Raw genomic sequence first — 24549 nt, 5'->3', positions numbered from 1 at the left:
AAAGTCTCTATCCTACGGTATGACTATGTAATAGTAAGAACTTAATTTAACACAAAACGCCAACAACATTTCTTTTTAAAGGCTCTAACCCCACGAGGTGGTGGAGGGCTTCATTTATAGAATCAACAAACAAGGATCAGAAACTTGCTCAAAGAGCCAGCTACTAGTGGGGGACACAGGAACTGAATCTAGGCCTGCCTCCGGAGTTCACTCTTTTAACTACTGTGTTGTTATTTGTGTACTGACTAAATGACATCTCACCAGACAAAAGTGCCACAGAGGCAGGAGTGTTAATCATCTGGGTATCCCGTTACTATCTAGCACAGTGCCTTGTACACAGCGGATGCCCCAAGGTTTAGTAAACTGAATCACCCAGTATTTAAGCTCAGTTATTAAATTCAGATCCCTAGATGACATATAGTATGAGGCGTGGTTCCTATTAACCAAGAGCTTACATATCTTGGCAAACAGTTAAGTCTCATTTTTCCATAACAGTAAACAATATAATTCAAACATTAATTGAGCATCTGTTATGAATCACAACAGAGTTATCAGCACTGGAAAGATGGTAGAGAACAGATAAAAATCCCTATCCTCAATGAATTTACAACTTAATGACAACAGATTATGAAATTAAGTGCACAATAATATATTCCAAGCTACAACCATTTAAGAGTTAGTGAAGTATAATAAGGACTAGGAAAGAGATAGTAGTTGGGTACTGCATCTCAAGGACGGCTGGGAAAGGAGAAGGAAAAACAAGCTATCTCAGCCAGGGGTTCTAAACCACGCAGCTTTAGAAACAGTGACCTGGGGGTCTTACATATGCTCTTACATAAATGAATTCCTGGGGCACCTAGGTGGCTCAGTTCGTTAAGTGTCTGACTCTTGGTATCGGCTCAGGTCATGACCTCATGGTTCGTGGGGTCGAGGCCCACATCAGGCTCTACGCTGACAGCGTGGATCCTGCTTGGGATTCTCTCTCCCTCTCTCTCAAAATAAAAATAAATAAACTTTTTTTAAAAATGTGTAATCTTTGGATAGAATAACAATTTGATTGTAGCACCACGAAGCATCCCATACTCCAAGAGTCACCTTTGAAGATAATCATTTTTATACAGGAATATCATTAAGAAATAAAAACACGCCAAACTATTAGAAAAATACCGAATTTCTTGGGGCGCCTGGGTGGCGCAGTCGGTTAAGCGTCCGACTTCAGCCAGGTCACGATCTCGCGGTCCGTGAGTTCGAGCCCCGCGTCGGGCTCTGGGCTGATGGCTCAGAGCCTGGAGCCTGTTTCCGATTCTGTGTCTCTCTCTCTCTCTCTCTCTCTGCCCCTCCCCCGTTCATGCTCTGTCTCTCTCTGTCCCAAAAATAAATAAATGTTGGAAAAAAAATTAAAAAAAAAAAAAAGAAAAAGAAAGATACCGAATTTCTTAACCTTATTCTTCTCTGATACTAATCCCACATAGGTAGTGGTGCACAGTGGGAACAAAAAAATCTGCTATTCATCCTACCCAGGAACCAAAAGAGGGGATAGGGAGGCAGAAGGCATTCCAAAAGCCCCAGGAGTGAATTTCCAAATGCCTTCTGGTTACCTCCACCTGTTGGATATGCTACAAATACCTGAAACTCAACAAATCTTGCACTGAACAGGAGAGTCTGATGTTCTAGTGGTACGGAAAATTTTCAATTTTTTTTTTAACGTTTTTATTTATTTTTGAGAAAGACAGAGAGACAGAGCATGAGCTGGGGAGGGGCAGAGAGAGGGAGAGACACAGAATCCGAAGGAGGCTCCAGGCTCTGAGCTGTCAGCACACAGCCCTATGCAGGCTTCAAACCCACGAACCGTGAGATCATGACCTGGGCTGAAGTCGCACCCTTAACTGACTGAGCCACCCAGGCGCCCCCCCTACGGAAAATTTCAGACAGTGGTAACAATCTCACCAGTTAAGCAAGACAAAAGTAGTCCTATTTTTCTTCTTTTACCTCCTTCCCACCAATAAACCCCATTTACTCTACTTGTAAAACTCATTTTACAACCTAAAAGCCTCTGAATCAATCCCCTCTCCATTCTTACTGCCTTTCTCCAAGTAATCTAGGACCCCAACTTTGTCTACCTGGCCTCTTGCAATAGTTTCTTAACTCCTCTCCCAAATTCTAACCTCCCCTTCCGTGTAACCCCTTTCAATTACCTTCCATTACCACTGCCAGTGAGCTTTCAAAAACTCAAACATGACACTGTTCTACCTGAAATTCCTCTGAAGAGTCGCTACAACCTAGGGTGGCTCAAAGGGGCCTCATTTTTTTTAGCCTTGCTCAATTTTCCCAATCTCATAGCCTCCACTTCCATCAGGACAAATAACACACACATCTATGAATAAAATACGCTCTTGCACATTTCTGTGATTTTAAACATGTTTGCTTCTGCTGCTGAAAACCCAAGTGCCGTCTTTCCTTCAACTCACTTCTCAATCTGGCAAATTCCTATCCATCCTTTAACACTTCACTCACCTCTTCTTTCTAGAAGTATTATCTGACACATTTCAAAGCCCAAACAGAGTTAGGTTTTCTGAGACATGTTTCTAAATGAATCTTTTTGTCTATTACAGATATGCTACTTATCCCCTCCACTAGAACAGGAGTCTAAATGGTAGAGAGGGACCCAATCCTTTTTTTGATCCCTATGGGAAAGTAACTGCATGTGTAAGTTATCTAGGAAAGGTTTGCTGCTGAATAAGTCAATCTCTTACAGCCTTAAATAACCTGTTGCACATTTTTTTCATCAAAGAATTTAATACGTTGCTAAATTCAATTTATACCGAGTTACTTCCTTAATTTGGACACTTACAAAGAGTCTTCCTACTTATAATATAGTAAAAGATGTTGCTAAAGCTCATTACAGCCACAATGCCCAGAATTACAGCATCAGAGTAGAAGTTCTGCTTCCAAAACGTGTGTAATATTGCATAGTGATCAAGAACTCGGGAGAGTTCATCACTCGGGAGAGTGATCAAGAACTCGGCAGAGGCCATCAGACTTGGGTTGGAATTCCAGTCTTGTCATTTATTATCTATTAAGACTCAGGAAACAAGTTAATTGATCAGTTTCAGAGGGTTGCTCTGAGGAATGCAGTAAGATCAACCAACCATATAAAATACTACCTGGCACCTGAAATTTTTAGGAAAACTAAAGGAGACGGTGTATCTAACACCACCAAAAATTTTTCTGGCACCTGATAATTGCTCCATGGATAAAACATGATACATAAAATTCTTGGGAAGTCTCGGTGCTGTAAAAACAACAACAACAACAACAACAACAACTCTGCACATTAAAACTAAGAGGACTCAGAAATAAACTAGAGTTACGGACGAGACTCCTCAAAACCTATGCAACATTATAACCAGAGGATTTTCAAAAACAGTCACGGGTTGGTATCCGGAGATGGGCTGAACCATTCAAGCAGGAGGCTCAGCATGGTCATAGGTTGCCACAGTTGATATTAAAAATTAACCAAACAATGGAGTTGGAATGCTGGCACCCCTTTCACTAGAGCAGAGCGGCAATGTGCCTTTCTGACGACGAGGATGCAGGTCCTCGTGGTTCATTTTCTTAAAATCTGGGCTCAGCACTCCTGCTGCTAGAGCGACAGCCAAGCTAAGAGCCTTTTCTTTTTTCCTAAGAAGGTTATCATTATATTCCCATTATCTAGAAAAAAAGTTGAAGTGAAACAAGAAGACTTTCAGGTCACACAGCCACAATTCTAATCCCCTAACTAACCAATACCATGAGCTAATCTGTATTACAAGTGTAGTCTACTTTGCAACAACACGTGTACCTTCTCTTCACTGTGTTCTATCCTATTACGATTACAATCAGACAAAGTAAAGTCACTTCTCAGCCTCCCTTGCAGCTCGGGATGCTCATATTGCTACATTCTCGCCAGGCAGAGATGTATGAAGGGGATGTGTATGATTTCATGATTCCCTTAAAGTAAAGGGTTGTTGCTCTCTGCTTCCTCTTCCCCTGACCAGCTCCTCAGAATGTCCGACCGGCTCCAAGGCATCAGATCAAGACAACTCAAGAAAGGAAAAATAGAGACCAATTTCAATCATGAACCAAAATGTCAAGATACTGCATGTTAGTGACCCTGATCCAGAGATACCTAACAATGATAAAAACTCATTACCAGTGTGCACTTACCTCAGAAATACAAGACTGGTTTAAACAGAAAAAATACAAAACTATCTCAGCGGATGCAGAATAAACATTTGCATACAAAAGAAACATGTTGACTTTTAAAATGAGATTTTTAAAAGTTGGCTTTCATTAGAGTTAAGAAGTTCCTTTCTATTCTATCACCTCTTTCAATCAACGCTGTGCTGGCATCCGAGTTACCTCAACAGCAGGAAAAAAGATCAAAAAGAATTGGAAATGAAGAAACAAAATTATCATTAATCAAAAGGTAGGTTAATCTACACGAAAATCCAAGCTAACAAAGCTACATCAGTCAAGTTAGTAAAAGTTAGTGTGAAATTGCTTGATAAATTTAACTTAACGCATAGAAGCCAACTGCAGTTCTATATATCAGCAGAGATTTTAAAAAATTAAAATGACGTTTATAATAGCAATAAAGCTGTAAGATATAAAATACACTTTATAATATGCACAAGAACTTTATAGAGAAATCATAAAATTTTATTGAGAAAGACAGTAGTCTCTTTACAAGGAGAGTTTCTTTTTTTAATGTACAAAATGTACAAAGTCAATGCAATTCCAATTAATCGTTGGAAGTCACTGTGTTTTACTGAATTTTATGACTCTTCCAGCCCTATAGAAACGGACTAGATATTGAACAAATACTGAGACAAATCGAAGACTCCAGATTGCTGTTGTAAACCCATTTACTATCCATCTGGCCCTTGCCTTCTTTTGCCCACTTTACGCCAACAATAACCCCAGGCTCTAAAACAGGAGTCCACAAATTACAGCCGGTCAAATATTTTCTTTAAAGCCTAAGAACCAAAACTAATCTTTACGTATTATAATGGTTACACTGTCTCTTGGCCCACAAAGCCTAAACCATTTACCATTTCATCCTTTTAAGAAAGTGTTTGGGCCTCTGCTCTAGACCAACACGTGAAAGTTCCCTAAACACCTATTGTACACTTTCACGTGCTGGCTCAGTTCTCTGCCTCTCCGCATCTCTTAGCTGGAAAACTCCCACTAATCCTTCCCTCAAATTGCAACTTCTCTGTGGAGTCTTTCTCACCCCCACTCCCCACACCCTTTACTCAAAGATACATACTTCTGCCTCCCTCGTGGCCCTCAGCAATGTTTTTGGCCACTTACCAAAAACGTATGTTTATTCGTGTCTCGGCACCTCGAGAGCAGGAACTATATTATCCCTGTATTGCCAACAAAGCCCTTGTTAATGAAGGTAAAAGCCATTTAGTGAAGGATATAAATAACGCGATAGAACAAGTCCCTGGGGCACCTGGGTGGCTCAGTTGGTTGAGCATCCAACTTCGGCCCAAGTCATGATCTCAGAGTTCATGAGTTCGAGCCCCACATCAGGCTCTCTGCTGTCAGCTCAGAGCCTGCTTCAGATCCTCTGCCCCTCTCTCTCTGCCCCTCCCCCACTTGCACTTTCTCAAAAATAAATACAACATTTAAAAAAAGAAAAGAAAAGAAAGAAAAAGTCCCTGAAGAGTCAGAAGATGAGCACAGATTCTACTAGTTCCCCAGTTTCTGCAACTATTAATCAATGGTTCTTTTAGACAAGCATGCTATCATAATTCAAAAGCTTTTCTTTCTTTTTTTAAATTCAAGTGGGGGAAAAAAGATGGAAAAAGAGTAGGTTTTATTTACTTTAAAAGTTCACAATTATAAATAAAAGTGTAACAGAATTGTTTAAAAAAGTATACTTAAGAGAAGTCATCAGGAACTTCTTCCCATTTTAACACGTGTCCTTACAGTCTTCTATTTGTAGACTCAAACACATAAGAGCAGTAACAGCACACACTTTTTTATTCCTACCTTTCTACTTCATAGTATAAACCATAACAGCAATTTCTAAACTTTCCTGACTCAGGGGCACCTGGGTGGCTCAGTCAGTGAAGCGTCCGAATCTTGATTTTGGCTCACGTCATGATCTCCCGGTTCATGAGATTGAGCCCCGCATCCAGCTCTGCACTGACAGCCTGCTAACTGCTTGGGATTGTCTGTCTGTCTGTCTGTCTGTCTGTCTGTCTCTCTCTCTCTCTCTCTCTCCCCCCCCCTCTGCTCCTCCCCCCGTAGCGCTTGCTGCTCTCTAAACAAACAAACAAACAAACAAACAAACATTAAAGGAAAAAAAAAGTAAACTTTCCTGACTCACGGAAGAGCTTAGGTTTTGCTGCTGTTGCTAAAGGGGATCAGGACATGGTACTATGAAGTATGCCATTTTGGCGTAAGAATAATTTTGAGCTGAAAGCATTCGAGTTCCTTGAATCCCTCGTGTGCAAAAGCAGAGCCTCCTGAAAGAATCCAAGGGTCATAAACTCCCTCCCATAGAGCAACTCTAATGGACTTTGTCACAAGACTATCATTATCTCCCATCTATTCTCCTAAGGGCTCATTTATCTTTCCCAAAAGTTGTTTTCTTTAAGTGTCCTTCCCCCCCGCCCCCCCCATCACCTACTCAGTTGGCGTATAGCTCCAAATTCTAACCAGCCTTGGAATTACTCATCACTGAGTTCTCCCACAGGTATATGCACTGCATGTATAAACAATTTTTCCCCCTCCTGGTTATCTGTTTTAAGTAATTCACAGGCCCTCACCACGAACTTAAGTAGTCAGAGCAAAGTTTTTCCTCCCTATATTGTGTTTTAAATTATTATGCTATTTCTACACAGTATATAGAGTTGCTGAGTAAGTAAGCTTTTGTTTATTATTAGCTAGCACTAGAAAGCTACTTATTACAATCACTAATAGTCAAGATATAATGGCATGATATAGTAGCCATGAGAGGACTGGCAAATTTTCACCATTTCAAAAATGACTCCTTTGTACTGAACTAGGTAAGAACAAGTACGATTTCTCAAGAAATAAAATTTCTAATTCCATAATAAACATTACTGAGTTTTGGAATGTTAACCAAAAATTAAGATTTAATTACTGATTACAGATCAACTGTCCAACCAGAATTCCAAAAGGCTCTAACAAAAACTAAAGTTTATCATAAATCAACCACCAAAACTTTTTGGGTAGGAAAACCCAGACTTGAACTGACACAAGTCTTTACTTACCACTTAATATAACCAATCACATGATCACTGCAGAGATGTAAATATGTTGTTGCCACAGGGGATAGTGTGTAATATAGTAAGGTCATTATTATCTTTCTGAAATCCAAAAAAAATCCTCCCAACTCTACACAATTCTGGATTCAAGAATTTCAGATGAATAACTGAGACCCTGCAGAATGGGGAATCGTTTTATTTTTCTAAGATCTAATTGTAGACGACAGGCTTGAAGAGATGTGGTTTGAAGAAATAAGTACAACTAAAACTCAGGAGATAATTATCTCAGTCATATTTCATTTAAAAATCAATCACATACTTACATTCTTCAATTTACAATACATTGTGGGTATAAATCACACAAAATCAGACAAAATAATATAAAAATAAAAAGTTAAACCTAAACAGTGATTTTCACTGCCGTGAATGTCAATTCAGATCACCACCAGCCACTAAGTATGTTCACTGGGTAAATACTCACTGGATCACAAATAATACTGTTATATTTTTTATCGATACTTAGAAAATAGAAATTAAAGTAAGTGGCATTCATGTCTTTAATTGACAAAAGCTGGCACAAGTTCTTTATCCTGAGAGAACCAAAGATGTCTGTCTACTCCCACGCTTAACCTGGAGAGCTGAGAACTTAACCTACCCCTGACTGTCAATGTTAACACGACTTTGCTAGTCCTCCGTTTTCATTAATTAGCCTTACTTCACTTTTCCATGTGTCCTGCCCAGGCACATCGTTTGTCCATTATTACAGGAACCACCAACTCTTCGTGAAAAGCATCAACAACAGTTTGAGGCCCAAGATTCTCTGAATCCCTTAACTCAAACTCCTTGCCTAGCCATAACCGCCATATCCAGACCATTACATACGTGGAGATTCTTACCCAATCAAGCTCCCAAACTGAAGACCTGCCTTAAGACAAAGTTTCACTTCTCAATCAAGTCTGACCTCACTTTCCTCCCTGTGATAACAACAAAGCTTTGCAGAAGTGGTGTTCTTCTTTACCCTGATAAGCAATAAACTTGGGTTTGTGTTCTTCGTATTTGGGGAGTCAGTTGACCCTCGGGAGGATCTCAAATTGCTTGTTAAGAACTCTACAATAAGACACTACCAATGATAAATGATTCTGATGGCTAATTAGTATTCCATGTATTGGGCATTCGGTAATTATGTTCTCTTATTATCACAAATATCTACAGTAAGTTGTTAAATAATAAATTCTATATTAAGCTTTCCTTATTATAGGTAAGATTAGAGGGAGTTCCACTTCTGGCAATGGTAGACTAATCCGTTTTGTACTTAATTTCTCTCTTCTATCTGAATAATTATAGCTAGAAAAGCTAGACAAAATATTGTTTTGCATCTGTTTTCAAGCATCAGACAACTACCAGGCATCAGGAACTTGCAAAGTTATAATCAGCAACAGCCAAAATTCATTAAAAACCAAGTGTCTTTCAACAACAAAATGAATAAGTTGTGGCATATTCATGTAAAGAAATATTATACCACAATGAAAACAAACTACTGCAATATACAACTACAGGGGTGACTCTACCATATACGGTACTGAGTGAAAGAAGACAGACTTAAAAAATATGCTGCACGATTACATTTTTATTAAGTTCAAAAGCAAGCAAAGTGGTATCCATACATATCACACTACTGCTTCCAATGAAGGCTAAGTAAGATGATACTGGAGAAGACCCTCCTAGAGGTAATAAATATAAATAACTACAGTTTTATAAAAACTATAAACTCTAGTTTATAGAATGTACAATACATAAAATAAAGCAGCTAACAAAAGGCACTCAAAAGTAAACAGAAACAGGCAGATTCTGGTGGAAAGATGTGGCTGTCTGAATAGTGGCCCCCAAAACGTCAATATCCTGAGAAATTTACCTTACAAGGCAAAAGATACTTCACAGTTGTGATAAAATGAAGGATCGTCAGATAGGAAGATTATCCTGCATTATCCAGGTTAGACACAAGGGTCCTTAATAAGAGGGGACAAGAAAGTTAAAGGCCAAGGAAGGCAACGTGGGGTCAGAATGCAATAAGATACAGGGTTATGAGCCAGAAGAATGGGGGCAAACTTCAGAAGCTGGAAAAAAAGGCAAGCAAACAGATGCTACAATAGAGCCTTCAGAAGGAACCAGCCCTACGGATAACTTGACTTAACCCCCTAAGACTCATTTGGGACTCTGACTTTCAAGCTGTAAGATAATTAAATTTGTGTTTTTAGCCACTATATCTGTGGTAATTTGTTAAAGCAGCCATAGGAAACCAATACAGAAGGCCATGCTCAGAGGATGGAAAGTTGTAAGGACTGAGCTCGATTTTCCTGGCTACTAACTTGGTGCCAGGCATAGCACACAGGAGTGGGTCACTAGTAGAGAAAGCAGTCTTTCTAATATAGACAACCAGAAGACTGGAACCAGGAGAAATCACAACCCACTAAATTAAAACAAATTCCAGAAAACAAAGAGCCACAGAAGAGAATTCTAAATTCTATCAACATGTCTGACTGACTCCTGCATGCAAGTTACAGACTTAACACAGCTAAAGACAAAAGATCTAAATTGATACTTAAGTTGTACTCCAAGGAAGTGAGTTTGCAGTTCAAGTCCAATACAGATAACTGCCTGATAAAAGACAAAAATCAAACACACATACACACTCACTAGAAGAAAATAATAGAACCAAGAGTTAGCATAATTTTCATAACGACCAGTCCCCCACACAAAATTACACACCATGTAAAGATCCAGGAAAACAGAACACATTCTCAGGAAAGAAGAAAATCAACTGAAACCAAACCCAAAATGATAAAGATACTAGAAAATAGCAGACAAGAACTTTACAGTGGCTATTCTAATTATCATCAACAAAATACGCTCATAATAAATAGACAGGAAATCTCAACAGAGAAAGAGAAATAATAACCCAATGAAGACTCTATAACTGTTAAACAGAATATCTGAAATAAAATTCAATGGACTGAGTTAATAATTAAATAACAACAAAGGAAAGAAAAAATAAACTTTGAAACAGAAAAATTATCCAATGTGAAGACCACAGAGAAAAAGAAAAAATAAGAGCCCTTCAGGGACATTTACATAAAGACAAATTATCTAACCTGCATGGAATTGGGTTCCCGGAAGAAAAGAGAATGAACAAAAAAATTATTTGAAGAAATAATGACAAAACTTTCCCCTATTTAATGCAAATTCAAAATGCTCCAACAGGATAAATATGAAGACAACCATGAAGAGGTAGATCATGATCAGGCCAAAGAGAAAAAGCAAATCATGAAAGAAGCAAACAAATGGTGTACAGGGACAGTGGTTCAATTAAGAGCTAATTTCTCATCAGGAAATACGGAGGCAAGAAGTCAGAACTTCACTTAAAAAAAAAAAAAAGGCAAGCCAACCCATAATTCCATACCCAGCAAAAATGACCTTCAAAAATGAAGTCGGGGAAAAAAAAAAAAAAAAAAATATATATATATATATGGTAATGAAGAGTATCAGAAATGGTAACCATATGGGTAAATACAAGCAATTACTACTGCACTGTAATATATGGACCTGTTCAAAGCAAAAGAACATCATCTTGTGGAGTTAATAAACTTAATACATATTGTAACAACTGTCACATAAAGGCCATGGCTGGGTAAGACGTGAACCTATATAACTGCACACTTTCTACATTTTATGTGAACTGATACAACATTAACGGACACTTGACTGGTAAAAATTAACGATATATACTATAATCCCTAGAACCACCAGTGAACAAATAATGGAAAGAACAGCTGGAGCAGATAACAGGAAAAGTAAAGTGAAATTGTAAAAAAGATTGAAGTATAAAAAAGGGGTAAGGGAAGTAAGCAGGAAGGAACATAAGACCAAGAAACTGAGTGGACAAACATAATAGGAAAAATCAAATTTAAAGATGCAAACCCAATCATATAAATGAGTGCATTACTGTGAATGGTTTAACAGTACAAGTAAAAAACCGACTTTCAGATTGGGTAAAAAAGCAAGACACATTTATAAATTGTCTACAAAAGAAGAATTGTAAAAATAAAGACACCAATAGGTTGGAAGGAAAAGGATCTCACATAAATTACAAGCCTAAGGACAGGATGGCTGTATTAAAATCAGATGACACATGTCAAGACAAAAGGAATAACCAGAGGTAAAAAAAATATTTTATAATGATAAAAGGGTCAATTCATCAGATAAAAATAGCAATCATAAATGTGTGCATACTAGTAAGAAAACTTCAAAATGTATTTTTTTAAGTGCAAAATTAAACGACAATTCCAAAATCATAAGAGAACTCTCAGCATATGACAAAGACAAAAATCAAAGATAGAAATTTGAAAAACACTATCGACTGCCTTTACCTGTTGTTTTTAGCACGGTACAACCAAAAATGCAAATCATGTGGCTGTTTTCAAGTGTTGAACCAATAAAATCGTCTCAACATATTTCAAAAGAATGAAATCATACGAAGTATGTTGTATAAGTAAAACGGAGTTAGAAATCATTAAAAACAAGATATCTAAAATAACCCAAATATTTTGAAATTATACAATTTATATCCGAATAACCCATGGGTCAGAAGAAAGCACAAGTAGAAGACATTTTCAAATAAAATGATAACAAAAATACAAAATATAAAAATTTGTGGGATACAATTAAAGCACTAAGAGAACCATATAACTTTAAATACTTATATTAGGGGAAAAAAGATAATCAATCATCTAAGCTTCCACCTGAAGAAATAATGAGGAGCGTCTGGGTAGGACTCAGTGGGTTAAACGTTCCACTCTTGATTAGGCTCAGGTAGTAATCTCACAGCCCTGTGTGGGGCTCCGTGCTGGGCATGGAGCCTGCTTAAGATTCTCCCTCCCTCTCCCTTTGGCCCGCCCCTGCTCAAGGGGGTATGCACAGGAACTCTCTCCAAAAGAAAAAAGAAATAATAAGAAAATTAAGCACAGAGTGAGCAGAACAAATACAAAAGACAATCAGGAATCAATGAAATAGAGAATCAATGAAATATGAAACAGGAAAACAATACTAAAAAAAGAAAAACCTATGGAACAAAGTTTTGTTTTTTTTTTTTTTTACAAAGATCAATAAAACTGATAAGCCTCTAGCCAGGCTGATCAAGAAAAAAATATATATCAGAACAAAAGAGGGCATACTTCATACCGATTCTACAGTTATTAAAAGGAAACAGAGTTGTAAGACAGTAAATCTAAAATTATCGTTGGGGAACGCCATTGAAAAGAACACTTGTACAGCATACAGACTAAACCCAGTCAAGGCCTCTTTATAAACTTTTAAGATTTGGCAGGTGGGTGCAGGGAACTATTCATCTCACAGCAGCCCAGGACAAGCCTCATACATAAGTTCCTTTGCTTATTCAAAGTGCCACCTACCAACCTGGCGTGGGCCTGCCCCTTTCTTGGCTGGTCTCTCCCTGCCTTCTGAGTACAGGAACCAGTTTCAGAGTTGCTCTTCAAAAGGCACAATTAAGAAAACAAAAGGGCAAGACAAAGACTGTGAGAAAGTATTCCCAATACCGGGATCTGACAAAGGGCCTTCCTCCAGAATACATAAACAGCCCATCCAACTCAAGACAAAAAAAGAAGTTAAAAATGAGCAAAAGGTGTAAGCAGGTAAATTAACAAAAGAAAAGGCCAAAAGCACACACAAGATGCTCAACATCACTATCATCAGGAAAATGCACATAAAACCAAGATGAAAAACCTACTAGAATGGCTAAAGTCAAGTTACTAGTTGGAATGTAAAATGGTACAGCCACTTTGGAAACCAGTCTGGCAGTTAAACGTACAACTGCAATGTGACCCAGGATTTCCAAATCCTACGTACATATCCCAAGAAAAATGAAAACCTATGGTCACACGAAGACCAATAATGTTCACAGCATTTCATTTATACGTACCTAAAGAAATATAAAGCTGGACACAACACAATATTTATCAACTGATAAGCGGAATAACTGTGGCATAATCATTCTATGAAATACTACTTAAAGCTTAAAAAGAAGACAATATTAACACTTACAACAACATGGATGAGTCTCAAAATTAGCATGCTAAGTGAAAGACATGAAAAGCAAAAAAATACTTGGATCCAGCTGTGGGCATTCTAGGAAAGGCAAAATTAGAGAGATAGAAAGCAAATAATTAACTGGGACCGGGGGTCAAGAATGGGCCTCAACTGTAAAGGGGCACAAGGGAACACTGAGCGACAGAAGTGTTCTATATCTTAATTGTAGTAATGGTTACACAACCTCATATATACTGCCAAAACACAGCAAGCTTGTACACTTAAAATAAATAATGTAAATTATAATTCAAAAAAGCCAGAGGAAAAAAATCATCAGATATTTGTGTGGACCTAAACAATTTAGTTTATTTAGAAAAACAACCAAGAAAGGACAGCCAAGAAAATCCTAAAAACAAGAACAATGGGGAAAGGGTACCAGAGTGCTACTATATATTAAAATATATTAGGGGCACCTGGGTGGCTCAGTCAGCTGGGTGTCCGACGTCGGCTCAGGTCATGATCTCACATGGTTCATGAGTTCGAGCCCCACGTCAGGCTCTGTGCAGACAGCTCAGAGCCTGGAGCCTGTTTCGGATTCTGTGCCTCCCTCTCCCTTTCTCTGCCCCTCCCTGGCTCACACTGTCTGTCAAAAATAAATAAACATTAAAAAAATAATAAAAAAAGAATATACATAAATAGCTAATATGTTCATAAAAAGACGCTAAACATCATCGGCCATTTGAAAAATGGAAATAAACAGTATAACAAGATGCTACTTCACACCCACGTGAATGGCTGGCTACACTCAAAAACTGAACAATTGTAAGCACTGACAAGATGTGGAGAAACTGAAACCCTTTACATTACAAGAATGTAAAATGTTATAACCACTCTGGGAAAACAGTTTCTTAAAATGTTAAATACAGATTTACTCTACAGCTCAGCAATTGCACTCCTGGCTATCTACCCTAGAGGACTGAAAACATCCGTCCACACAAAACATGTACAACACAAATGTTCAAAGCAGCATTAGTCACAAGAGCCAAAAAGTGACAACTAAAATGCTCATCAACTAATGAATGAATAAAATGTGGTATAGCCATACAATGGAATATTACTAATAACTAAAGAAATAAAGTATTAATAAATGCTACAAATGGATCAACCTTGAAAACGTATGCTTAGTGAAAGAAGCCAGTCACAAAAAAATATATAAGATATGATCTCATATATACCAAACATCCAGAAATACAAATACATAGAGACAAAAAGTAGATTAGTGCTTGCCAGAGGTTGGGCCTGAGGTTTCATTATGGGGGAGATGAACATGTCCTAAAATAAGACTGTGGTTACGGTTGTACAACTCTAAAAATTTACTAAAAGTCACTGAATTGCATAGTTAAAACAGTTGAATTTTATGCTATGTAAAAACTGCATTTCAATGAGCTTTAAAAAATAAAGATAATGGGAATGCAAGCTGGTGCAGCCACTCTGGAAAACAGTATGGAGGTTCCTCAAAAAACTAAAAATACAACTACCCTATGACCCAGCAGTTGCACTACTAGGCATTCATCCACAGGATACACGTGTGCTGTTGCGAAGGGACACGTGCACCCGCATGTTTATAGCAGCACGATCAACAATAGCCAAAGTATGGAAAGAGCCCAAATGTCCAACAATGGATGAATGGATAAAGATGTGGTGTGTATGTATATATATATATATTTGTGTGTACACACACACACACACACACACACACACACACACACACACACACACAATGGAGTATTACTCGGCAATCAAAAAGAATGAAATCTTGCCATTTGCAATTACGTGGATGGAACTGGAGGGTATTATGCTAAGTGAAATTAGAAAAAGACACAAATCACAGGACTTCACTCATATGAGGACTTTAAGAGACAAAACAGATGAACATAAGGAAAGAGAAACAAAAATAATATAAAAACAGGGAGGGGGAAAAAACAGAAGAGACTCATAAATATGGAGAACAAACTGAGGGTTGCTGGAGGGGTTGTGGGAGGGGGGATGGGCTAAATGGGTAAGGGGCACTAAGGAATCTATTCCTGAAATCATTGTTGCACTACATGCTAACTAATTTGGATGTCAATTTTAAAAAATAATAAATTTTTTAAAAAAAGAAATAGTAAAAAAAAAAAATAATAATAATAATAATAATGATAAATAAAAAAACATAAGACTGGAGAAAGTATTCTCAATACATTTTTTAAATTACCAAAATATACTGTCAAAACTTCTACAAATCAAAAAGAAAGATAAACTAGATGATGGAAAAATGAAATACATCTTAAAAACCCAAAATGGCAATTTAAAGAAACCCCACTCGTCAATAAATTTATGCTTAAAAATAAACATGATGTGATTAACCTGCCCCGGTAACTTTATGAAGTACTTAAAGAAAATGGATGACTCACTATTATGCACAGTTCTTCATTTAGGTGAGACTTTTAAACAACGGTTAGGTTTGGGGCGCCTGGGTGGCTCAGTGGTTCAGTCAGCCCTGCATTGGGCTCTCTGCTGTCAGCACAGAACCCGCTTCAGATCCTCTGTCCCCCCACCTCTCTCTCTCTCTGACCCTCCCCTGCTCGCTCTCTCTCTCTCTCAAAACTAAATAAACATTAAAAATAAATAAATAAATAAAGGCTCAACTGTCCTCTGAGCTCCAATCATAGACAAACTGTACTAAAAAGGATTACAATTTTCCCATTAAGCCTCGCCTTTTCAGTCTCATACACCCATCTTCAGCCGTCTTTTATTCCCAGGTACCAACTTAAGACCAAAAAAACAAAGAATCATTTTGTTGCCATTGGTTATACTTGCTTTTAAATTCCTGCTCTTAAGATCATCTTTGGCCAATAAACTGTGTCAGAGCAATCTCTCTCTCTTAATAAAATATAAAGTGGTTCACAGAAAATAGTACAAAGAACATTCATATTTTTTCTTTCCAACCCCTTTTCCTTAGAAGTAGTATTTTTAAGTAATTAACAAAACAAAGAAAAAAAGAACACAGTTTATTTTGAGCATAATCAGTAGTAATCAGCCCAAAAAATAAATAGGAAAACAGACATGCAAATGTTCACTAACCTTCCAGTAGTCAGATTGTAAACTGTAGTACCTCTGGTATGCAGATAATGCTGAAAAAGGGAAAATAAGTATGAGTCGCAATTATGTCCCATTTCAAAATCAACAATACATGTTTTTAGAAACATTATAACAAGCCTCCCACCATACCCACCACCTCCCAACAGTGATATTTAAGAGCAAACAATTTAGAAATCTGGGGCCTCCCCCTCCTCATAGTCAGACATAGTAACAAATGTCAAATATATAGGAGTTCATGAATGTAAAACTGCACTCACATCTCAAATCTAAGCTTGAACAGAATCTAGGCTTCCTCTTGAATCAACATGACCTTCCTCACAGACCAAATCTGATAAAAGGATTAAGATTTTCTGAGTCTACTCCAGAATACGATGGGTTATTTGTTCCCACAAGGGACCTCACTTCTAAGAATGAGCAAGAGCTCAACCACCTCCAAGAGCAAAGGGAATATTTCTTTTGCGATGCTTTTTTTCACAAAAAAATCCATCCCACAATTACCTTGCTCCAACTCAATTCTAAAACAGGGCATCACACAACCCTAAATCCCCAAGGCATAAAAGGCTTTGGGAGAAACTACAGTTCCTGTGGATCTAAAAACTCAGTGAGGGGGCACCTGGGTGGCTCAGTCAGTTAAGCATCCAACTTCGGCTCAGGTCACTCAGGTCACAATCTCACAGTTCATGGGTTCGAGCCCCGAGTCGGGCTCTGTGCTGACAGCTCAGAGCCTGGAGCCTGCTTCAGATTCTGTGTCTCCCTCTCTCTCTGCCCCTCCCCTGCTCGCTCGCGCGCACGCGCGCGCTCTCTCTCTCTCTCAGAAATAAACATTAAAAAAATTTTTTTAACTCAGAGAGGGGGTTTTAAAAAAAGTAAAATAAAAATTATATACACACATTAGAACTGGCAGTGAGAGCCCTTTTTAAAAATTGATGAGCGAGGCGCCTGAGTGGCTCAGTTGGTTGAGCATCCGATTTCGGCTCAGGTCATGATCTCACGGTTCGTGAGTTCGAGCCCCGCATCGGGCTCTGTGCTGACAGCTCAGAGCCTGGAGCCTGCTTCGGATTCTGTGTCCCCCTTGCTCCGCCCCACCCCTGCTTGTGCTGTGTCTCTGTCTTTCAAAAATGAATAAACATAAAAACATTTTTTTAATTGATGAGCAACAAGTCATGGAGGGTGTGATGTACAGCATGGTTGACTACAGTTAATAATACTGTACCACAAATTTGAAAATTGATGGGTAAATCTTAAAAGTTCTTATCACAAGAAAAAAATTTTTTAATGTTCATTTATTTTGAGAGAGAGCATGCAGAGGAGGTGAGGAGGGCAGAGGGGAGGGGGATGGGAAGAGGGGGAGGGAGGGGGGAGGGGGAGAGGGGGAGGGAGAGAAGGGGAGGGGGAGAAGGAAGAAGGGAGGGAGGATCGCAAGCAGGCTCCACTCCATCAGCACAGCACCCAACATGGGGACTTGAGCTCATGAACCGTGAGATCATGACCAGAGCCAAAACCAAGAGTTGGACGCTTAACCGACTGAGCCACCTAGGCACCCCAAGAAAAAAACATTTATGTACAGTAATGGATGTGAACTACTAATTGTGATTTTGCAATGTATACATTGAACCATTATGCTGTACAGCATCTGAAACTAATGGTATACATCAAGTATACCTCAATTAAAAAAAGACTTGGATTTTTCAAATAGGATTTAACAAATGCAATAAAATTTTACAATGATAAAAATGGAGGGAAATGGAAATTAACATTTTCTAGAATTACATGCATAATGCTTCCATACTGTTTATCAGTAAACAGCCAAAATATATATGAATACAATCCAGAGAACTTTCTAAGCAAGTTCAAATTAGAGAAGCATTACCCAAAAACATCATTACATATCTGAATAAGTAACTTAAATAATGTTCATCTTTTGGCATAAAGATGATGCCAACCAACCTATCCTTGGAAGCACATCCAGTTTTGGTGAAAAGCTGATTGCAAATCATCCTGCATTTTCTAGTTGTTCACACATGATTTGTGCTAGTTCATAAAGGTCATTGATTAATGGTCTTCTAAAAAGAAAAGTAAACCAACTTATTTATCAAACTAGCTGGAAGAGAATAGTCAAACAAGGTTCATGTCCAGAAATCATCACTGATTTATAAAAGACAGTCATGGGAAAGGTATTCTCCCTCTACTGCTGGATGCGAACAAGGAAGCATATATATCACCAAATGCCACCACAAAGGCAACTATGTTTAGTATGAAGCCCATAGAAGAGAAACAAGTGGAAAGTAGCTGGATACTTCTAGACCTCAAACTAGGCCTAGTACACAACTCACCTATGAACTTCCAATTATGGGAGGCGATTAATGTGCTTATTATTTAAGCTAGAATCAGGTCTTTGCTTTTGAGCCTAAAAACATCCTAACCAACAGAAGTCCAAGTCTCTAGCAATTTTGTCCAGTCACCATGTCAAATCTGGACTGCCCTTTTAATGATGCTATAGAATCCCAACAACTTTGGAAGGTTGTATTTCCAATAACCTAATAATATATGTTATGTGACTTTGTAAAATTCACATTTTAGAATTAGAGGAGCCCTTAAAGAGATAATATGGTACTTCCAAAGTAACTGAAACTGAAGCCTATGTGACTATCAGTTGGGAGAAACATGGCATCTGTACTACAATATGATTAACCAAGAAATAAATATAAACCCTCAAATTCAAAGTCAACAAACTGCCAGCATAAATCTGTAAATCACACATTTCCTTCCATGAGCATTTGTTACCTTTCCACTCATTTACACATTTCTCAACAATTATTACTTTACCCCATTAGACCTAGCATTCTAAGAAAAGATCTTAACATATTTTATGATTCCTGATCCAAATAAATCATTCAAACTCTAAAGACTATAAAAGTGCCCATCACCAGAGTCTCTCTAGTGAAATCCTTTTATTCAAAGCAAAGCCATCATTTCAAATCTCTAAGTCAGTTACTCTATCCACGAAAAAGAATTCCTAGTCCACTACAACTACATTTTTCTAAAGTCCTTAATAGAGAGTAAGGGGAATCATTTGTTTGGACATCCTTATAATGCTTAAACCTTTTTCACAATGACTGTAGCATATATCTTACTAGGCTCTTACTTCCCTAAATCATCTCATCTTCACTTTGTGATCCCTGAGTTCTCTACCAGTTCAAGAAGTCCTTCTTCACCCCACTAGGCAATCTTTTTAACATTACTTCAGGCAAAACTTTTGTTTGCTTTTGCCACCTAACAAAGAGTGATGTGCCCAAAACAAATTAATATCAACTCGCTATCAACCAACTGCCAAAGCTCACATCTTTTTAATCCTGGGAAGCGACTTTATTTATGAACAAACTTCAAATTACTTTTGCATAATTTTGAGTTTTATTTCATTTTTAAATAAGCACATGTAGTCTTTTTGGATTAAAAAAAAGAAAAATATAATTTAAAAGATTATTTAAAAACTGTCAAAGTACTAACAAAGAAGCTAGGCCTGAAAAAAATAAAGACAAGAGAAAACAATGAGAAGCAATTAAATTTAACTATTATAACAACTTGAGTGTTCTTTAATCTTTCTCCCATGTTCATTATTTGGCCCTTGACCTCATGAAAACAGGAGAAGAGGAAGAAACAAGGAAATTTTCAAGGATAAAAGAATCACCTATACAGATGGGAAAAGGGTACTATACACAGTCATTTGTCCTTCATAGCCACGCTATATACATACCATTTTTCATACATGAAAATGATAAAATTAAATAATAATGGAAATAGCCCAAACTGGGAAAACGTTAAGGAAATAGGCAGCCTTTTCATTCTACTAGTGCTATAAGTATAAATTAGTAAAACTTTTTTGTAGCTTAATTTAGCACTCAAAAGTTTTAATAGTTAACCCTTGCACAACACAGTTGAAAATCCACATGGAACTTTCAACTCCCCAGAAACTTTACTAATAGCCTACTGTTGACTGAAAGCTTTAACATAAAGAGTCGATTAACATGTATTTTGCATGTTACATGTATTATATACTGTATTCTTAAAGTAAGCTAATGTTAAGAAAATGTTAATAAAATCCTAAGAGAAAATACATTTATAGTACTGCAGTGTATTTACTGAAAAAATTCCACATATAAGTGTAGCTATGCAGTTCAAACACGTTTTTCAAGGGTGTGTGTGCGTGTGCGTGTGTGTGTACTGTTGCTCAGTAAAGCCTATGACATCAACATATTCCTTCTAAAAATAAAAACAAAGATTTAGCTACAATGATAGACAATATACTGATGATGTTAATAGCAGGAAAGAAATAGTTTACACATCCAACAGAGAATTCTCCTACCTGTATGATAGACACTTATTCAGGAAACTGAAATGTTACAAAGTGTATTTTTGAGCTGGAGAAATTAACATGATACACAGGGTTAAAAGAAAGTTACAGAGTTTAATTCAGTTTTCAAATATTGGAAATTTATTGTAATAGAAAAGTCTATAAAAGATAAGCATCAAAAATGTTTAAAAACAAGTGCCTCTAGATGATAAAAGACCAATGGGTCATTAAAGCATTCACGTAGTGTTTCATAAGTATTAAGTGGCTAACAGTGAAATACAGATGTGAACACATGGCTCCAGCTCTCAGGCTATTTAACTTTCATGGTTATGTATCTTATAATATTTTTCTTTAAACACCAAATATATTATTTGTGTAAATGTTAAAATAAGTGTACTTGTGTTAAAATTAGGAGATGGTCAACATCATCAAAGGAGGGCTCCCAGGAAGGCAATAGGATGTAGTATGAAAGAAGCAGCTTTAGGTAAACCTGTGTTCTAATCCTGACCTCACCACTTACTAAGAGACTGTGACATTAAGCCTTTTTATTTCCTTTTATTTTTTTCATCGTAACAAGTGTATACTCTTTAATCCCCATCACTGGGGAGCCTGGGTGGTTCAGTCAGTTAAGTGTCCAACTTCAGCTCATGTCATGATCTCGCAGTTTGTGGGTTTGAGCCCTGCGTCGGGCTCTGTGCTGACAGCTCGGAGCCTGGAGCCTGCTTCAGATTCTGTGTCACCCTTTCTCTCTGCCCCTACCCTGTGTGTTCGTTCTCTCTCACTCTCTCTCTCTCTCTCTCTCTCTCCCACAAAAAATAAGCATTAAAAAAAAGATTTGGTTATTTAAAACAAAAAAATCCCCATCAGCTATTTCACCCATCCCCCTACCCACCGGCCCTGTGATAGCCACCAGTTTGTTCTCTATGGTTAAGAGTCTGTTTCTTGGTTAGTTTGCCTCTCTCTTTTTTGTTCCCTTTTGCTCGTTTGTTTCTTAAATTCCACATGTGCGTGAAATCATATGGTATTTGTCTCTCTCTGACTGATTTAATTCACTCAGCATTATATACTCCCCTAGCTCTACCCATGCTGTTGCAATGTCAAGATTTCATTCCTTTTTTTTTATAGCTGAATAATAAAATTCCAGTGTGTGTGTGTGCGTGTGTATACACACACACCACATCTTCTTTATCCATTCATCTATTGATGGACACTTGGGCTGCTTCCATAGTTTGACTACTATAAATATAGTTTGACTATCATAAATAATGTTGCAATAAACCTGGGGGCATATGTATCTCTTTGAGTTAGTGGGGGTTTTTTATTCTTTGGGTAAATACCCCATAGTGTGATTGCTAGATCGTAGGGTAGTTCTATTCTTAAATTTTTAAGGAACCTCTTACTGTTTTCTAGAATGGCTGCACCAGTTTGCATTCCGACCAACAATGCACAAGATTTCCTCTTTCTCCACATCCTTGCCAACACTTGTTATTTCTTGTCTTGTTGATTTTAGCCACTACGACAGGTGTGAGGTGACTGCTCACTGTAGTTCTGATTTGCATTTCCCTGACAATGAGTGGATATCAAGCCACTTAATTCTAGTTAATTCTTTAGAGATCACAAGCAGCCTAAAGAGTTTTTCAATAAAAGAGTAAGGTGTAACTGAAGAATAAAAAGAGAAGTTCAAAGCTACAATAGAATCTGTTTGCAATTAAATAAAGAGAGACGTATTTCCAGAGAAATACAGCAGGGAGTAAAGAGGGTTAAGAAAGATTTACGACTTCGGCATGCTTGGAAATATTATGGCTTTGGGTTAAGACTGTCAAAACAAAACAAAGAGGGTGTGCCTGGTGACAAGTCCATATATGCAGCACAGGATAAAACGAAACAACAATGTAAGTTAAAGGTGACAGCCTTGCCAGAAAAAAAAGGGAGCCACCTTCAGAGTTAGATGTGATAGAAATGCAAGGAAGGAAAAGATTTAAAATTCCGTCTATACTCCCAATATTAGGCTATGTACTAACTGCAGGCAGAACTCAGTATTTGTAGCCCAATGTATAACACTACAGGTTAGCTGCTAGTGGATGAGTCTGCGGGTCTGGAAGGAGACAAAGCTATGTCAGCTGTACTGACTGCCATCTTTAGGCCAGAACAGGCTGCAGTTGCCTAAAGAGTTCTTTTGTTTTGTTTTGTTTTGTTATCTGAGGCTTGACTGAAAAATTTTTATTTATACCCTGGAATAAATGAGTATCTCAGAGAGCTTATATTAACTATTTCATTTCATATAAATGACTAATGTACTTAGCTCACTAGCACCTTTCGCCTTCTCAAATCCTGATTGCCTAAAACACATCTTTTCCCTTTTTCTTAAGTTTATTTGAAGAGAGAGAGTGTGTGGAGCAGGGGAGGGGCAGGGAGAGAAAGAATTCCAAGCAGGCTCTGCACTACCAGCACAGAGCCCAATGCAGGGCTTGAACTCATGAACTGTGAGATCCTGACCTGAGCTGAAATCAAGAGTTGGATGCTTAACAGACTGAGCCACCCAGGCGCCCCCATCTTTTCCTTTTTATGCAGCATTAATACATATTAAATACATGTTAACATTTGAAAAGCCCTCTGAACAGCATCCACCACAACAGATCTTTGTTCCCACAGCCCCCTCTCTCCACACGTTTGAAAAGATTTAATATTACAGATTCAAGCAGACAGAAAGTTGGAAAAGCAAAGAAACAATCCTTTTACCGCTACATCAGCACCTTCAGAGGCCTTCAAGTCAAATTAATGCACATACTGAAATCTCAGACTTCCTGCTTCCTTGTCATTATTAAATTAATATACTCCTCAAGGTCTTTAGTATCTCACATCTGGCTTACTACAAGAGACACCAACTATATGTCTTCTTTGTGTTCCCTTCAATGTGTTCTGCTACAGCTCTCTGGTTCTGAAGCTACTATAACTTGTGCTTATTGCCTAGACACAGGCTTGTGACAGCCTGGGTTATGGTGACTATTTTGCTCCCTTCGGTATTTCTACAGTGCATTTTGTAATTCTAGGCCATGAGCAGACTGAGCAAAATCGGGGATTCCCAAATTTGCAATGAAAGGCGTGGAGGCACTGGTGATCTTTATATTTTTTTTATTTTTATATATTTAAATATATATTATAATATATATATTTATATCACAGTTCAAAAACCACTCAATACACTGAAGTCGCGTGGAAAAATCGAGTGCAATGACTGTGAGTACAATGACAATGCGTGAACAATCACCCCAACCGCAATGGGTTTTCAGAGAGATACGTAATATTCGTTTTCTATGGATACTACAAGGCCGTTTAGGTCAGTACTTTGGGTTTTTATTTCATTTTATTTTACTATCTCAACACAAATTTTTACTGTACAGCAAACATATATACTATGCAAACTAATTCCCAATGATTCTCTAAGTGAAAGGAGTTTAAACAAAGCAGATTCTTAAAAGAAACACAACCTTTAGTTCTAACAGCTACAACAATGAAGAGAACCATGCAAGGATTAAAAAAACAAAACAGTAATTTTTGAAGAAGCCAAACTCAACATCTATGACTGGAAAACATGCACTCTATGTTCTTATACTTCACGTATCTTAGGATGGAGTATTGTCATTCCACCCAAGAAAGACAGAGAGAAGACAA

At 37.7% G+C, this 24549-nt stretch overlaps 1 protein-coding gene across 5 annotated transcripts in view; it reads right to left on the bottom strand.

The window, feature by feature from the left end:
* The window catches only part of KDM6A (lysine demethylase 6A), a 204722-nt gene that overhangs the window by 107736 nt on the left and 72437 nt on the right, over positions 1-24549 (bottom strand). For all 5 annotated transcript variants that reach the window (XM_027054049.2, XM_027054051.2, XM_027054050.2 and 2 more), the window contains exon 4: positions 16509-16558. In XM_027054049.2, the coding sequence (XP_026909850.1) occupies positions 16509-16558 (50 nt within the window). The remainder of the gene's footprint in view (positions 1-16508; positions 16559-24549) is intronic.

This window comes from Acinonyx jubatus, chromosome X (assembly GCF_027475565.1).
Source record: "Acinonyx jubatus isolate Ajub_Pintada_27869175 chromosome X, VMU_Ajub_asm_v1.0, whole genome shotgun sequence".
Classification (NCBI taxonomy): domain Eukaryota; kingdom Metazoa; phylum Chordata; class Mammalia; order Carnivora; family Felidae; genus Acinonyx; species Acinonyx jubatus.
This window is presented reverse-complemented; position numbering and strand designations above follow the sequence as displayed.